This window comes from Danaus plexippus, chromosome 10 (assembly GCF_018135715.1).
Source record: "Danaus plexippus chromosome 10, MEX_DaPlex, whole genome shotgun sequence".
Taxonomy (NCBI): domain Eukaryota; kingdom Metazoa; phylum Arthropoda; class Insecta; order Lepidoptera; family Nymphalidae; genus Danaus; species Danaus plexippus.
This window is the reverse complement of record NC_083543.1, coordinates 7,203,958-7,221,454: the sequence shown is the minus strand read 5'-3', so window position 1 is coordinate 7,221,454 and position 17,497 is coordinate 7,203,958. Positions and strand designations below refer to the sequence as shown.

At 34.0% G+C, this 17,497-nt stretch overlaps 1 protein-coding gene across 4 annotated transcripts; it reads right to left on the bottom strand.

The window, feature by feature from the left end:
- Positions 1-2,786: 2,786 nt before the first annotated feature.
- On the bottom strand, positions 2,787-17,126 carry LOC116766997 (PHD finger protein 14). Of its 4 annotated transcripts, none has more exons than XM_061521542.1 (21): positions 16,960-17,126; positions 16,722-16,898; positions 16,256-16,392; positions 15,911-16,019; positions 15,518-15,646; positions 15,368-15,450; positions 14,954-15,108; positions 14,452-14,604; positions 13,865-13,980; positions 13,256-13,374; positions 11,183-11,368; positions 10,610-10,797; positions 9,934-10,040; positions 8,995-9,157; positions 7,846-8,626; positions 7,529-7,636; positions 7,224-7,298; positions 6,881-6,940; positions 4,300-4,418; positions 3,380-3,488; positions 2,787-3,011 (listed from the first exon to the last, which is right to left on the bottom strand). In XM_061521542.1, the coding sequence occupies exons 1-21, from the start codon at positions 16,967-16,969 to the stop codon at positions 2,991-2,993; spliced, it is 3,105 nt and encodes a 1,034-aa protein (XP_061377526.1). In that variant the 5' UTR covers positions 16,970-17,126; the 3' UTR covers positions 2,787-2,990. The 4 variants fall into 4 exon arrangements, with proteins under 4 accessions (XP_061377526.1, XP_061377528.1, XP_061377527.1 ...); XM_061521544.1 differs by having other exon boundaries at positions 9,934-9,983; XM_061521543.1 differs by having other exon boundaries at positions 16,722-16,886; positions 16,960-17,125.
- Positions 17,127-17,497: the final 371 nt, after the last annotated feature.

The following is a 17,497-nucleotide window of genomic DNA, read 5'->3' as shown; positions in this document are numbered from 1 at the left end:
AGTAATGTACTTATACATATATTAAGAAATTTGGCTCATCACTACTAACTCGTTGACTATGTCGACGTCTGATACATCTTATCGTGTCCTCTTTCGGCACACTGCTTAATCTACTAGATTTTTAAGTTCCTGTTACCTCGGACGTTGATTTGATATTCGATATAATTAACAGCGGTCTTTGATTATAATTAGTCATCTCCTTCCATCAGGTACCATTTGTCTGATTGCTAATATCCGTAGTAACATGCCCTTTTACCTCGTTCACGTATCATATAAACCCCTTCCCCTCGAACGTTAATAGTAATAGACCATTCATTTTAGATATCCACAATATAAGGTCTTTAAGGTAACGCATTGAGTACTCGAAAGGAAATACAGACAATCAAACCACAATATAGGGAATGAATTTAAACGACTTGCTAAGAAAATATTTAAAAAAATATTAATTTGTCTTCGGAATCTACCTTCTTTTTATTTATAAAATATGTTTAAAATAGTTTGTATATACCTTAATCAAAAAGACAAATCCATAAAATGTGTTAAGAAAAATTCCCTATTACCTCCTAAGTCTTTTTTCTAAGGTTCTTAGCAACGAAAAAAAAGGAATTAACTTTACTTACATTTCAGTAGGCGCAAAAGGAAATTGTATATGTCCCTTACTATCCCACTTCTGAATTGTTAAACAAAGGTTAAAAATCCAAACCTCAGATAGTTTCGATGTATATATCCATCCTTTGAGACTGTCTTGTTTCCTTGAATCACTTTACCGACACAATACTCGGGTAATTGTACGTATATTTCACTGTACGAGCACTGATCACTTCTCCGAACTATTGGATACGAATATATCGAATGCCAGTCCGACCATCTTTTTATTACTGTCTGGTGATGTCAACGCAATGGCGGCTGGCCGGGAATATTTTCAAAAATACCGACTGCAATACGTCGTCTGTAAAGTCTCTCATCAGTAATATTTCTTAGGTTACCCACATTACACCCATAATTAATTCATAACAGAACGATACGAGTATATATTCCTACTTTATAAAAAAGGTACTTTTCTAAACAGATACATTCCTCTTCTTGTGTCTATATTTTTATTTAATTAATGAGAAATCTGATATCACTAAATTCAGTCATAGAGCCTGAATAAATAGCACTTGAGAGCGTTCGTTACTACTTTAATAATAAAATATACTCAAGAAAGAGGACAAGAGAATACTGTCAATTAAATCTAATAGCTCTTAGTGTAGCGCACCAAAACATCAGTAACCTTATTACCAGTTTGTGACGACAAACTAAACATCTTCAGTTCAGTTCAGTTCGTCTGGGAATATAATTCTAAGATCTTTATATGAACATCAGAAAATTCATTAATACAGTACGTTGTTACTGTTCGTGTTTAGTTCGTATTTGCAAACTCTTATTATAGAGAGCGTAATACGTTGGACCTATGACTTAGATCATTATGTTAATGAAAATATTTTTTTACTTTCCATTCACAGAAACACGTGATCAGAAATGAAGATGCAAATGTGACGAAGCCAAACGTATAAAACATATTCACACGCGAGTGAGGTGGATATTTTAAAACAAAAGACTCCATGAGGTGGAATTCAAATGATAATTCTACCATTCACGACTAAAACTTCAACAAAGAACGACTTTTACGATGCAAGATTTAGTGACCGTCTTTGTACCTAGTTCGGTAAGTTAGAGCGAATTTCCTGAAGACCTGAATCGAATCTCGCTCAGGACTTTAAACATGTCACGTGCGTTAGTAAATCAAATTTAAACACAAGTAGGAGAATTATTTTTTAAGTTCATTAGGAGGAAACTGGCAAACGAGCAGCCGTAAGTAACCCATAAGCTTAACTTATTCTTATACTTTTGACACTTAACTCATTAAATTTTTTGCTGATTACGTGTTTAAGACAATTAACAATTGGGTGGCCACACAAAGCTGGTTATGTCTTCTATATTTGACGCCTCATCAAGCCTTCATTATAAATATAAGCAAAAAACATAACCTACGCAATCATGATATATATTTCATGGCTGAAAACAATATTTTACACGTGTGCCATTAATAAAGAAAAATAATGGGTACCATAATATTATCTCAGAGTCGTTAAAGCTATTAAATTCTGAAACTTTCCGTTAATACGATACATTTACAAAAGTTCTTAACTTAATTTACAATAACTGCAACGAGACCGCGTTTAATTTCTATATAAATAGTATGTTTTTTTAGATTGACTGGATAGTGCTTGAATGTAATTCTAACCTTAGATTTGGGGACATTATAATTAAAGGAAGCGAACAACTGGCGTAGGCAAAATGTTCCAAACCTTTGCTGTATCCGGATGCAAGGAAGATCAGAAATCAAAGAATGGGGAGTCGATATGAGTTAAATAGTGCAAAAGTGTATCCTAAATATATATATATATATATATATATATATATATATGGCATGGCATGGCATGGCAGCAACAAGAATGAAATTATGTATAACAATAGCAGGCAGGATGAACAAAATATGCGAAACTTTGCCACCGACAGAGATGCTTCAATGTATCTAAGTTACTTAGACTTTAGAACACTCTCTCGCTTAGACAAGATATTTAACGAACTCAACGAACAAATCAGATAAATATCAAATAGTTAGAATAGGCTTCAAAAATCACGTCTTCGGATTGAAGTTTTTGTTTTGTATAGTGCTTCTCAGTTGTTATAAATCACAAAAATATTTTTTAGAAAACGGTAAATTATAAATAAAATCCATATTCCATTCACAAAATGTATTGCTTCAAAATATTTAAAAGCACAATAATGCTGAAATAATATCCTAAACTATTAATACATCCGAACGATAAAACTCAAATTGCTTTGTAAAGCAAAATCAATATAAGTATGCATAAAGCAGCGCTTACAATTTAATACTATTTAATTTTAATATAACATTTACATTCTTAACATAGATATCTCCATTAGTTATTTTCTTCCAAGTCCTGAAAAGCAAAAGAGTTATATAAAACCTATTAAGTATACATTTTAAAATAAATGCGACTCTTCTCCCAAACGACAGTAGAGCAATTAATTGACTGTGCACGAAGAGTACGTAAGAAACACTCGAGAGGATTTTAAAGGCTACTTTACTATAGATTAAAAAATTAACAATTAAATATTTGAATAATAAAATATTATTAGCAATTATAACTATTTCTTGTGTGGTTTAAACAAAATGAGAATAATCAAAATATAACCCGTTGTTATTTATTCCATTAAACTAGGCCCCAGCTTGGGCGCCAAGAATTGTTCTGTTCTCAATGGTAGGTAAAGTTAAATAATTAAAGAGCAAGTAATTTAAATAACTCACAGTTGGATCGCAATCGGCACAGTGCCACGAATAGCCGCGTTTCTTCGGATTCTTGTTCAGCGGCGGCTCCAAACAAGTAAAGTGGTACCTCTTGCTGCATTCGTCGCATCTAAATAAAGACAATGTTTATGCAAAAGCTTCTCAGCATTTTCTTCCATAAAACTTCGTATCGCACGGAATTATTTAGATAGAAAATATTGTGGTGATAATGAAAAAACTTTTCCTTGAAATATAAATGATTGTTTTATCCGCATTGCAGTTATTTTGACTAGTACTTTTATTCTGTGATCGTGTAATTTGGGGGTACGTGGTTATTCAATGTTAGAACATCTAATTTGTTATGCGTGCTAATGTCTGGCGTCAAGCCAGCTAAATGGAATAGGCTTTTTAGTACTTACGATGTTAGAATACAAAATTTTGTGTTAACATTGTATATGTTTATTTATTCATAAAAAATAATGATATTCAACCCCACTGTATATATTACATGTGAGATCACGTGAATCTGATTGACATAGCAGAACTTAGAAATTCATACGTCACTCTTACCAAAAAGGGAAAATTATATAGTTTAAAATCGTTTTAATTCACAAGAGGGAATAATCCTCACTTGAAATGATGACCTGTTGAATATTCGCGACATATGAAGTTATATGTACATATATGTTTTTGTCTTTGGTTGACTCTGAGGATAATATATTTTTTGGAAATCTCCTTTACAACCTTATATTTATGACAGTTATGAATAATGTAGGGTAGAAAATATCAAGTATCTAAATATATACACACATAGGTAACGTTAAAATAAACAATTATGCGTTCCCTACAACACGAAAATGTAGAGATTTTTAATGCCATTACAACATTTGAATAGTATCTATTATATATATTATTGCTTAATAAACGTGATCAGATCTCACCTGACGAGGTTGGTACCATCACCCGGTTCCGAACATACATCGCAGTGTGTGAGAGGTGTGACGGCAGCTCGCGGTGGACGAGACGACATCGAACCACGAGCCCGACTCTCACGTGAGCGCTGTTATAGCAATTATGAAATATTCAATAATCAGCAACTATCTGTTAGTCTTCCAATACGCCTTTGATTTATAAACAATATTATCACTATATAAAGGCAAGAAACAACTCATAGCTATTTATTTCAAGACCTACCACTCAAACTAATCTAACTGCCAGCAACTTTTCCTTTCTTTAGTCCCCGAGAACGAGAAAATTAAAGAAGATAATAAAAAAGTAAAAACGGAGGAAAAGGTTCCTTCCAAAGTGAATCTTGGGTTTAGCGGACAGATGCACTAAATGTATAGAGCACTCTCTTCTATTGTATGTGTTCTCTTATGACTTTTATGCTAATAAAATTTATTACTTTAGGTATAGAAAAACATTATTCATCTACCCCCACATAATTAGCAAAATAGCCTCTTTATAAATAGATTGTCACTTCGTACAACGACACGTTATAGTTACAAAACAATTAATCCAAGGGTTCAAGTTTTACGTGTCTAGAAAATTAAATTACTCATTAATTATTATACGAGGATAAAATTAATAACAAACAAAGTATTGCTGAAAGTTATTATTACTCATAGTATGATATTGAATATCTTTGTATTTTTTGTACGTCTGTTTACATACGATATTGAAGTAACAAGATCAATATGATTTTATGCTAGCATGAGTCAAGTAAACTTATCAGACTTTCATAACATTATTTCCTATTCGGTAACCAGAAATTAAATTCACGCAAACACAGACCATTTAGTGGGAAAACTAACTCGGACGACAGCTGTTCTCGTATTCACTTCATTATGAAATTCTACTAATTGCTGGTAAATAAGAAAGAAAGATGGCAGGAAAATAATTAACGAACCAAAAAAAAAATACAAGCTCTTTGGTAGGTAAACACGCTAAGGAAAAACGTTCCAACATACATTATTTCGGAAAACGAAATTTAAAATAATAGAAAAAAATAAATAAATATCGTGCAACAGTCTCACAACAAATTTGTATTGTCAGACTGCATACGACGTGTTTTCGAGTTATGCCAACATTAATACTATAATGTGCGCAGATTTATGAGTGAAACACTGGAAACTGTTTGTATGTAGTGGAAACGCGATGGAAACGCGATGGAAACGCGTGGTAAACTTATAGTACAATCATGTATCATGAAATTATACACCGATGCGAGTTTTCACTTTCACACACATGAAAATTTCTTACAAATTTTATTAATATTTTTTCTTCTTATTCTGCAAAAACAACTTGTGGTATAACAAAATTAATAAAATATACAATAAATTATTAAACTAATAGCAATTTTAGTTGTCTAATGTACATGTACAGCAAGCGTTCAACCATTACTATGGTAAACCGTACCAAGTCCATTAGAAACGGTAAATTCGAAGCTGGTTGCTTTGAAATTTCACGTTAGAAGGTCCTATACGGATAGACTCCGATTATGTAAAGTATCAGGACAACATCGTTCAAGGACTAGTATGCGGGTCCAAAATTGTCGTAAATATAGGTTGAAATTTTTTTATAAATTACAGTGAGTTCTTGAAGGTTTATTTTTTATTGGACTTTAAGCTTTTAACTAATTTTACTGAAAGAGCCTTAAGAAGTTAAGAGTTAGTTCGAGATTCGATAATTTGAAAAACAATATCACTAGATGGGACGTGGTACCAATTAATATAAATTGAGATCTTCAATCAAAGCTCGCAACTTAGGCTTTTGAGGTTTCCGAAGTTGTAAAGTTGGACAAGGCACTTTGCAGTTACCGTTTGAGTTTGACTAAGTTAACACTTCCAATTCACTGAAAGAGAATAGCGTCTAGGGGATTCCGAACCACGGATTTGACTTAAAATGGCTTTAACGAGATCAATAAACTAGTTTGAAAGACTATAAATCTGTTGATGTGACTCTTGATAAAAATTAATAGTTTTTGAAAATTTCTTTAACACGCTAATTAACGTTGAAAGCCACTTAAAGTTTGTCTTAGTTTCTAGACAATCGATGCAAGATGGTTGGAGGAATTTTCAAGACACTGTAGGCAAGTCAAATATTAGAAAATGGTATTGATTGTCATTCCGTTAGTGATACTACGTCTATTTTTAGATCCTAAACTACTTCAGATCTGCGAGACCTATGCATCATGAAAGCTGACAATAATATTGAAAAGAATGTGACGCCTATGGACCGCTACATCTCGCTATCGTGATACTAGTACAAGCAAATAGTGTGTCTGACATAAATATTACACATGCACGGAATTTCATGTCCAAATTAATCTGTTCTGTAATGTTTTGGCTCTCAAATAAAAATTAAATTCAACCGTTTTCGAAATCCATATCGAAATAGTCTGATAATATTTCTTTGCGACATATTTTCTATGATGATTCAAACATGTCACTTTTAATATTTTGAATTCAAGTATACGAAAAAAAAAAAATTCGATCTATTTATAAGGTTCTATTATTTTACCTTCGGCTTTGTCGAGACAGTAGGTACGACCTCTACTGGTTTTTCCTCTTGAGTTAGCAGCTTGTAAATATAGTCACAAAATTGACATCAAACAAATTTTTCATACAAATTGATATTAAACAATAAGCACACATTACATTTCATAGTTTTTAGGCGGTTTTTAATCACACGCCCTATCGAAACGTAATGGTTGTACAATAATAGAATATACAACTGTATATTATATCCAATGACCTATCTGGCTACGTAAAAATATAATATAATATCCACTGTATATTAACGCACACAAGCTTGCCACGTTAATTACGTTGTGTACAACACGTATATGGATTACAATACTCACGGACGCGGCGAGCTGGTCGGCGGAGGGGGGGGACAGAGCCTGGGGCGGGGAGGGGGGAGGCTCAGGCTCACATTGCTGTAGAACAAACGATAAATATAATACATTATTAAAAAACTTCTCTCTAAACGCTGATTTACTCTCAAAGCAATGTCTATGTCGTATTTTCTTTAAATATATCTATTCTAAATTAGATATCAGAGTTACTTTGTATAAAACTATATTTTTATATTAAAATTTTTGACACGATACTATATTTATTTCGTAGGGTTTATGTTATTAAAGTATTGTTAATATAAAATATATACTTTGGAGATCTTCCTTATAACGGCGGGCGGTGGTCCGTCGTTACTGTCCGTGGGTACGTAGAACATCTGTGTATCTAAAGAGCCGTCAGGTTTAGGTATTGGTTTGATCTGCAACAAACGCACGCATTTTATACTCCCATTTTTACTCCCGTGTTCATCATATCAAAGAAATTATTTAATAAAATTACGTTTTGGACTTAAAGCCATATTGAGTTGATAGCTTAATTGATATCCATATAGAAAACATTTAGAATTGATCGGTTCGAGCTGTTTGGTTGTTTTAGCAACCAAGCTATAGTGCCATCGGTACGGCGTACCTTGATAGTAATCCTCGGATGTGGTGTGTCAGGATTCTCCATGTCCTGAGTCTTCTTCTTCCTCTTGTGTTTGTGAGATTTCGTCGGTGATCGTAACAGATCAGGCGAATATCTAGACCTGTGTTTCTCCTTCCTTCTCTTTCTATTGGCTTTGTACATCGCTATATCGGAGGACAGATTCGCTAGCGTGTTCTCTATCGAGCTCTCTATGGTTTTGCTATCTCTCTCCTTCGGCTCGTTCAACAGAGCCGAGAATGACAGGTTCTGGGAAAAGAAGCTCGGTTCTTTCGGCGGCACGTTTGTGGAGTCGTTTGAGTGATCGTTGTGAGAATCGCTCGGACTGTCCGCCACTATGGGCGTTATCGACATAAGCGGCGTGTTCGTCAGTATGGGTGACGTGAAGCTTCTTTTGTGTATCTTTTTGGCTGATATCTCACTCTCTCCGCCGGATGTCGAGGAGTATTCCTTTTTCGATTTCGACTTCTTCTCCTTCTTCACCTTGACCTCGCCTCCTTCTCCACAGTCGTTGTTAAACTCGAACGGTTTTATTGTGACTTTTATCGGAGATATATTCTCTGACGAGAGGCTCATCTTTTTCTCGACCTTCAAGGTCTTCTCGATTTTAGGTTTGGGTGGTGGTGAATTAGGTACGGAACCCGGACTCAGTGGTTCCGATACTATGGCTCCGTCTTTGCTGTAACGTATACGTGAACGACGAGGCACTTTCTTCTCGAGCACTTCCGGTTCCGAATCTGAAGTCTTGTCGCATTCTGAACATTGCCTGTTAAAATATATATATAAAATTATCATAGAAACAAACACTATTTATATATAAATTAATAACATTATAAGCATAACTATAATCACACTAACAACTAATTGGCTTATTCTGTTTTAATAATATAAATGCTAGAAACGATATATTCAAACATCATTATGCTTTAGATGACTTTTAATAAATTCAATCATCCATTTTAGATAATTCACTAATTGACAAAAGACAGTCATCGAGTGTTTTTAAGTGCAAATACGTGTCTAGCGAAGTTTGTTTGGCTTATACGAATAATTTAGTTTATTGTCGTATATTAACACCAAACGTTCGCGAATATGGTAAATATTATCGAGTCGAGTTCCAATAGTAAAACTCACCATCCGTACAGCTTCGTCTTTTTGGGTGGTCTTTGCAGGGGTGGTCGCAGGCAATGCAAGTGGTAGTGGTGTCTGCAAGTGTCGCAGGCCGCCATCAGATGGCGTTCGCTGGCCCGACCACACGCGAAACAAGCACGAGCAGCTAACGCCCCGTCAGCGCTCGCTGGGAAGCAGAAGTTTATACAAGGAACAGAATATAACGAGATCTAGGACCCTCGCGAATATTCGTTTAAAGTTAAATATATAAGTTAACGAAATATATGCTAAATAAACTGAACATAAGACCTGTTGAGGATAAAAATAAATTTTCACCATATTTACCGTCCAAAAGTCTGACTGAACTATCGCCTATTGTTTAGTGTAATAACTTGTGTGTTATGAAAGCGAAATGCAATGAGTAAAGCAAGGGGCTATCGATTACTGTACAAATATCTTTTAGGATCAAATTAAATACAATTTTTAAGAGTGATAAAGAAAAATTAGATCTTATAATGTCATGCTCATCAAATCAAAAATATTCATAATGTTTCTTTTTTTGAAAATTTTAAACATAATTGTTTAATAATATTACATTGTTAAGTATATTTTACACGAGTATTAGACATTTAATGTGCTTCCCCAATTTAAATCCATACAATGACAGTCGCTAACACAAAAATCTGCAACATATACAAATATTCTCATAAAATGAAAGCCAATGCTGATACACCGACAACGTGTGAATGATTGATTCATCCAGCGTGATGTCTCTTTGGACCAAAAAAGAACAAGCCAGACCATAACTCAGACGCAAACCATTAACAATGATGTAGTGATGAGATGTAAGACTTTCGCGAGTATCCATTTAAATTAAACTAATATTTTTCGGATTACTAAGTGTTATTTTTTTATTTATAAAAGACTTCATACTCATATATATAATAGGATATAACCACTGACCTTCCATAGACGTAGAGAGAACTTTCCCGTGGCGAGCGTCCGGATTGTCGCTAAGAGGAAAACCAACGCCCATCTTAAGTGCAGCCGCGGTGGGCACAGATATCGACCTGCCGGCCCACGGTCACTACACTACTTGACCAACTCTCAGAATATCCGACACACATATATACATACAGATATACATATATTTATCATATATATATATATATATATATTAGGCTATGACGTCAGCATTACCCCTACCACAAGTATCCATTGTCACGTTACATATGAAAGTTATTTTTTTATACTCATACTATTAGAGGTGATTTAGGAATGACACAGGAAACACTCCGTATATAGCGTGACGACGCAGACTTGTGGTAAGGTCACGCATATGTAATCTTGTATGAATTTTCTTACATCTGAGAGATCAGTTCAAGTCGCATAGTACACAATTCATTCCCTCCCAAGACATATTTTTTCTTCAAAAGAATCTGAATGGACATACATATATACACATATTAATATATTTAGATAGATTTAATACAATAATAATACGTTGACAAATATACTTATCAAATGGGATATAATTTTAAAACACTACGAATAAATTTATCCAAATACATATTATAAGATCATACGTACATACAATTTATAACTAATCCCCATATACATAAAATCGCTAACCGCATACCGTTTTTGTAACTGCTGAGGCGTGACCTTAGGCGTGGATCTCGGTGGAGCTATGACCAGCGGTCGGTCCTCTAATATGGCGGGTGTTGACCTCTTAGGGCACAAACACACTATAGTGTCATACATCTTCTGTAAACCGAGCCGTGTTGAAGCCAACTCGGCTATAGCGTCTGTGTTCTCTTTCGAAGCCTGTAAAATATTGAATATTATAGTAATTAATATAACAATGACATCTCACACGACAAACTTGTTGAATTTTATAAATTTAAAACTAAATATTTTGTTAATGTATTGTGACCGACTAGTGTTACAAAGCTCTAGCATAACCTGTTATAACATAATATTTTTTTTATAATTTAATTATATGAATTAAAATTCAAATTGAGAACTGAAAAATTCTTTCACACGAACAGAATCGAACCTGCACCTTGGGTATATCGCATTTCGGTTGCTTTTCCAATGGAACTATCACGCCCTGACACAAGTCGGTGCATTAAGCTTTCTGCACATGTCGTTAAGTATTGAATCGAAGCAAAATTTACTGTGTGTTATAGCTTTATGATGCTTCATATACCTTATCATACTCCGTCCGCAGATCCTCGTCATCGGCTACCAGTATCTCGTTCTCCTTCGTCAGTCGTTCCAAGGACTTCCTTAATGACGTCACTCGAGTGTTCCTCTCCAAATAATAACCGACGAACTCCACTGAGAACGCGGGCGGCACGTGCCATCTACGAGACACGTCCTTCAGTGCTGCCATCTATAACAAATAAATTAGAAACTAAAATTTTAAAATTCTAGTTTACTGAAGTAAAACTATTATTTTTCGAATTTAAAACGCTTTTATAATTATTTATTATTATTATGACGAGAATTCTTGTCTATTAGGAGGAAAGGGAAGGGCGGTCTGAGTGAGATGAGTATGTATAGGGTTTTCCATTAAGGGCGCTTGATCTTTGAAATGCAAAAAAAAATACATGTAGGAAAGATATTTGCGAAATTTTTTTTTTATTTGGAAGGTCTATCGACCCCATTATGTATGGAATATGACATCATTCAAATGACCGCCACGGCTTCGGTTGGTGGCGCGCACACGAAAGGTCCAATTTTCGATGACTCTGGCGCACAAATCGGGCTGTATTTGATCGATGGCGTGGCGTATGTTGACTTTGAGGGCATCGGTGGTTTGCGGCTTGTTGGCATAGACCTGCGACTTAAGAAAACCCCACAAGAAAAAGTCCAGCGGGGTCAAATCGCACGATCTCGGTGGCCAGTTCACGTCGCCTCCGCGCGAGATGACCATGTCCAGAAATTGCTCGTGCAGAACTTCCATCGTAGCGTGTGCTGTGTGGCACGTAGCGCCGTCCTGTTGAAACCACATGTTGTCCAGATCCATATTCTCGATTTCAGGCCAAAAGAAGTTGGTTATCATCGACCGGTATCGCTCACCATTGACGGTGACGGCCACACCATTATCGTTTTCGAAAAAATACGGACCAATCACGCCTCCGGCCCAAAATCCGCACCAAACAGTCACTTTCTGCGGGTGCATTGCCACTTGGTGAACCTCGTGTGGATTGGTCTCGTCCCAAATACGGCAATTTTGCTTGTTGACATAGCCATTCATCCAAAAATGCGCCTCGTCGCTGAAGATGATTTTTTTGCCAAAATCGGCGTCAACTTCCAACTGCTCTAATGCCCAGTCAGCGAACACACGGCGCTGTCTATGGTCATTAACCTTGAGCTCTTGGGTCAGCTGGATCTTGTACGGGTGCAGGCTCAAGTCACAACGCAAAATTCGCCAAGTTGTCGTCTGCGAAAGGCCGAGTTCCTGTGCGCGACGCGGAATTGACTGCCGCGGGTTTTCGAGGACACTGTCGCGCACAGCGGCGATATTCTCGGCAGATCTCGCGTTACGTTGACGCACGGGAACCGGCTGATTGTTAACTGACCCGGTTGACTCGAATTTGTCCACCAATCGACGGATAGTCGACTCGGCAGGACGATCATCGCGACCGTAAAACGGGCGAAGTGCGCGGAACGTTGCTCGAACTGAAGACCCATTTTCATAAAACAATTTTATGATTTGCACGTGCTGCTCGACACTGTAACCTGCCATGGTGGTTTGGGAGGACGGAATGAATATAACACACTGCATTTGACAGCTGTCACTCAAACAACATGGCCGCAATCAGCTGTCAAAGTTCAAGCGTCCCTATTGGAAAACCTCATACTATTAATATCAAAAATATTAGTTTTATTTCAATGAACACTCGTGGAAATCTTAGATCTCATTATTGGAAGGGACTATCAAATTCAGATTGCTAAAATATTATGCAACTTGTGTATTGATCAAAACAACAATTATATCGAAATATGCTTGTAGGAAGTATTACTAAAGTAATCTGGGAAAAAAAATTACCAATTAAATTGTCATTTAATGCTTCAACTAACTGAAATACTTTAATAAGTTGAAGCTCAAAATTTCATTCTTTGTCTCGCTTAGTGTAATCAACGTGTTACTATCTATATTTATATGATATTATTATTCTATTCAAGTTTGAATTTCGGTTATAAAACTGACAAGAAAATATTATATAAAATATGATAAAAATTGAAGTACAATAAAAATTAAAACGATATTCACCTGTGAATCTCTAAACTCTAACGCATGCGTGTCCACGCCCATACAGAGCGCCTTGTCTTGGAACTTCCGCACAGCCGAGGCACTGCTGTATATCATGCGCGCCATCTTTTGAGTCGGCACTGAAACGTATACCGTTTAAATTTTAAATTAATTCAAATTCGATGTCAGTACTAGTATTGTTAGTAATGTTTGTGGGTATAAATAATATCGTCTGATTGTTCGCATATAACCTGTCAAAAGAGGCGAGTATGCTATAGAAAGTTCATTCGATTCGAAATTTCTTTGTTTACACCTAGATAGTTTATTTACCTATATTCTCTTGTTTACGGCTAAAGCCGTAAGATTTAGTTGTCAGCTAAAGCCGTAAGATTAGATTGGTATGTTAAATTAATAAATTATTGAAACAGTCTACAACTTGTCACATGCTCGTTTTATTTTTAATTATCTTTACTTTAGCTAAAAGCTTTTTTTAATTTGATTAATTTTCAACTACCTATTATTTCATTTATGATAATAATTTAGAACTCGTTATTCATTGTGTTTCAGCAACAACACCTAACATTAACTCGGTTACATTTTGTGTCACAAAACACGAACTGAACCACCTACCCCATGGCGGATTTCTATTTTCTTTTTGCAGCGAGTACTTCTTTCTATACTTGATTAATTTCCTCTGTATCCTCTTCTTCTCTTCTGTACTAAGATTGTTCTGCAGCTCCATTTTCCTATAATGATCATCATTTTTAATAATGAAAGACCTGTGAACATCCTTTATAAAGTCTAAGTGAGATTATTTAAAAATAAATTAAATTCTACCTCCTATATACTATATTTGATATTCCATGGATTAAAATCATATAACTGTCTCTCTGTGTCGTTTATTTCAAATAATTAAATTTAGAACGAAGCGATCAAATAAGCGTGATCTCATATTTTGCAAAATAATATTCATGGATTAAATATATATATATATATGTATATAGTAGAAATATGAGAGGGTAGGAGAGGGGCAAAGGACATATAGCAGTTGTCAGAGGAGAACAGGACTATTTTCGTTCATATTTCATTTCAAGATAAGTTTAGTTATTAATTTAAATAGTTTTTAGTTTTGTGTAAATTTAAAAAAATATATAATTTAATTGTATCGAATATTATTTAAAAAAAAATCTGATGTTGGTTCTAAGAACATATATAACCTTTTTTCTGTTCTCAGCTGTAACGCCAGCCAATTTCTTTTCCGTTTCTTGACTAGTGTTTTGTCTGAATGTAAGCGACAGTGCGCGTAGAAAGGATCCGCTTGTTCAGCTTCTTCAGAATGCGCCTCCGCCAATAAACCTTCACGTTGACCGCTGTCAAAGAAAAGCATAGTTAAATACTTTATAACATTCTATTAAATAATATGAAAAATATATACATTATGTACTGGCAGTTAACAATCCACCAAAAACCTCCCTACTAGTATATAGTCCCACTTTAAAGCTTTGTAAATATCCAAAGAAACAAAACAAGATAATGAATAACATTACATATAATAATTACAAACCAAAATTTATTTAATAAAACTCACCTATATTGAAATACTTATATAAGATATTTTCTCTACTATAATATTAAAGCAACAATTATTATTTTGAATTGAATATATATTATTAGGACTGTCCATTTATACCTTCACAAACAATGATATAAGTATCTCACCAGGTTACATGGAAGAAGGTCCTACATAGTCCAGCATCACAGCCAACACAGACCCCGGTTCGAGCTAGGGCTCCATCTGAACACAACCCACAGGCCCTAGCCCCCCACCGGGAATACGCCATCTCAAACAGGGTGACTCCTGACAGACGCTCCACCTATACAAAAATTCATATATATATATAACACTTTTAAACTGTATCCTCATATCCTTTTTTAAATATAGATGTAAAACAATAATGTACATGTTGATTATATGTTTAACACTAATATATATTTTTACTATACATAAGAAATATCCTAAAAAATAATATAGGAAAGGTACAATTTTCAAACATAATTGTTTTTTTATATATTTTGTATACACTTATTGTATTTGGTATTTTATTATAGAGTATGAATAAAATAAAAAAATACCTCTGAGAATGCCACCCCCGGCACATACAATGCACATACCAGATGAACCCATGCACCTACTTCTGTTTCTTTAAATATTCCACCTAAAAATAAAAATTATTATTATTAATATGTCTTCACCAGAATTCACTCCAGTAAAAGTGAAATAACCTTTATTAGGGCACAATTCACAGCTAGGGTCGGTGACGCCAGCTTTGCAAGCCTCACAAAACCAGGGCTCTGTTGAGGCTGAGCTTACTGTACTGGACTCACTGGTAACATCTGACACTCCATAACAACCTGTATACAAAAAAAAATATGAAGTAAATAAATAAAAAAAAATTATATATATATATATATATATGTTTGTTTATGTGTGTGTGTTCCCTACAATTAAAAATTTTATAATTACAATATTCTCAATAATTTAATTTAATTCTAAATAATAACATTACTAACTAGATATTACACAGTCATTAATAGTTCTTCATATATAATTTTCTTTACATACAATTTATCAAGATAAATTCATAATATGGATATAAAATTCAAGTATGATCTAACCTTCGTGAACCGTGACTCCACAACCATCACATTCAACAATCTCATTGATATCATCACTCCTTGAGCCGAGACAACCAGCACATATCATGACATTGGCCAGTTCGGGAAACTGTTAAATAGATAGATAGTTTAATAAGTTATACTTATTCATATTATTTATGTATATTAAAATAATAACTTGTTGGAAATTCATCCAACTAATAAAGGAGAGTTCCCAGGACCATAGAGTTTAAAGAGTTATAAACACTATGATTCTTAAAAAACACTGTCTGTGCTTATATACCACTAAGCAGTGAAAGTAAAAGCAATTTATGAATTATTATCATTTTAAAACTAACAACTTACCTTAAATTCATTCTGTTTAGCTCTTTCTAGTAAATCAGACACACACATTTCCTCTCCCAACTTGTTGGTTGTATTTTTGAATTCATCTTCATCATCTGAGCCAGACTGTTCTTCTGAACTTTCACTCTTTGCATTTTCTTTACAAATACAATATATTAAATATCTTTATGTTTTAGAATTTTAAGAATAAATAAAAGTTACAAATTGTGCAATCTTAAAGCCAAAGAACAATTCATATTATGTACTTATTATTGTTTGTAATTAAAAATCAGCATTTTAAATTATTGGAAACTGTACCTATTTAACAAATTACAAAAATATTATAATAAGTTTATATATTTGTAAAAATCAAATTACGTTACTATTATTTTTCTTATATTATTATGAATATTTCTATGTGCAGCAGTATATATGTGCAGCATAAAGGTCTTTATTTAAACCGATTAAAACAATAGTTTGGACTTACTTTTCTCTTCATCGTCAGTATTTATAGAATAATCGTCACTCTCTTCAGGATGATCTTCGATTCGGAAGTCAGAATCATCAGAGCTCTCACCCTCCCCGAGATCAAAATCCAACAACGACTGCGGCTCTACAGGTTTAACTTTGCGTTTAGCAAGACCTCTGCTAGCTGCGAAGTATTCTATACTCATATTTGTGACCGGCAAATCAATAACAAATTAAACTTGATATATGATACTTACGATTACTCATTATTATACACTTGAGTCATTTATAAAATAATTATCACAATTAAGAACTATAATACAAAAATCATTTAGATTTTACTACAATAATAAACATATTTCGCATCGTAGAGTCAAAAGTCATAGCGCCGTATAACCCATTCGCCAAGTGCCATTCGTTATTAGATTTCCAGATGTCAAATTATATTAGAGGACATATTTGTTTATATCATCTTTTAAGCACTTTGGAACATTTATTACTAAGGTATTCAAGAAAGATATTTCTTTTAATTAAATGTATTTAATAAGAATAAACATCGAATGTTTTTATATCAATAAGATTTCAAGAAGCATTAACTAATAATTAAAATATTATTTTATAAGAAACATTACAATATATTTTTTTTATTGAAAAAGAAAGATAAAATTTGATTGTTGCAAATGTTGTGTTCAAAATATAATGAACATAAAATAAAATGTATTATATTTATTATTTATAATAAAAGATTCAGCTTTACACTATATGAACATTGCTTTATACTTTTTGACAATTGAC

Excerpts from the sequence above, each read along its gene's own strand:
- LOC116766997 (XM_061521542.1), bottom strand. Across the intron at positions 14,605-14,953 it reads ACCTTCTTCCATGTAACCTG|CGGTCAACGTGAAGGTTTAT; the intron begins GTGAGATACTTA and ends TTTCTTTGACAG. Across the intron at positions 4,419-6,880 it reads CTGTCTCGACAAAGCCGAAG|CGCTCACGTGAGAGTCGGGC; the intron begins GTAAAATAATAG and ends TTGCTATAACAG.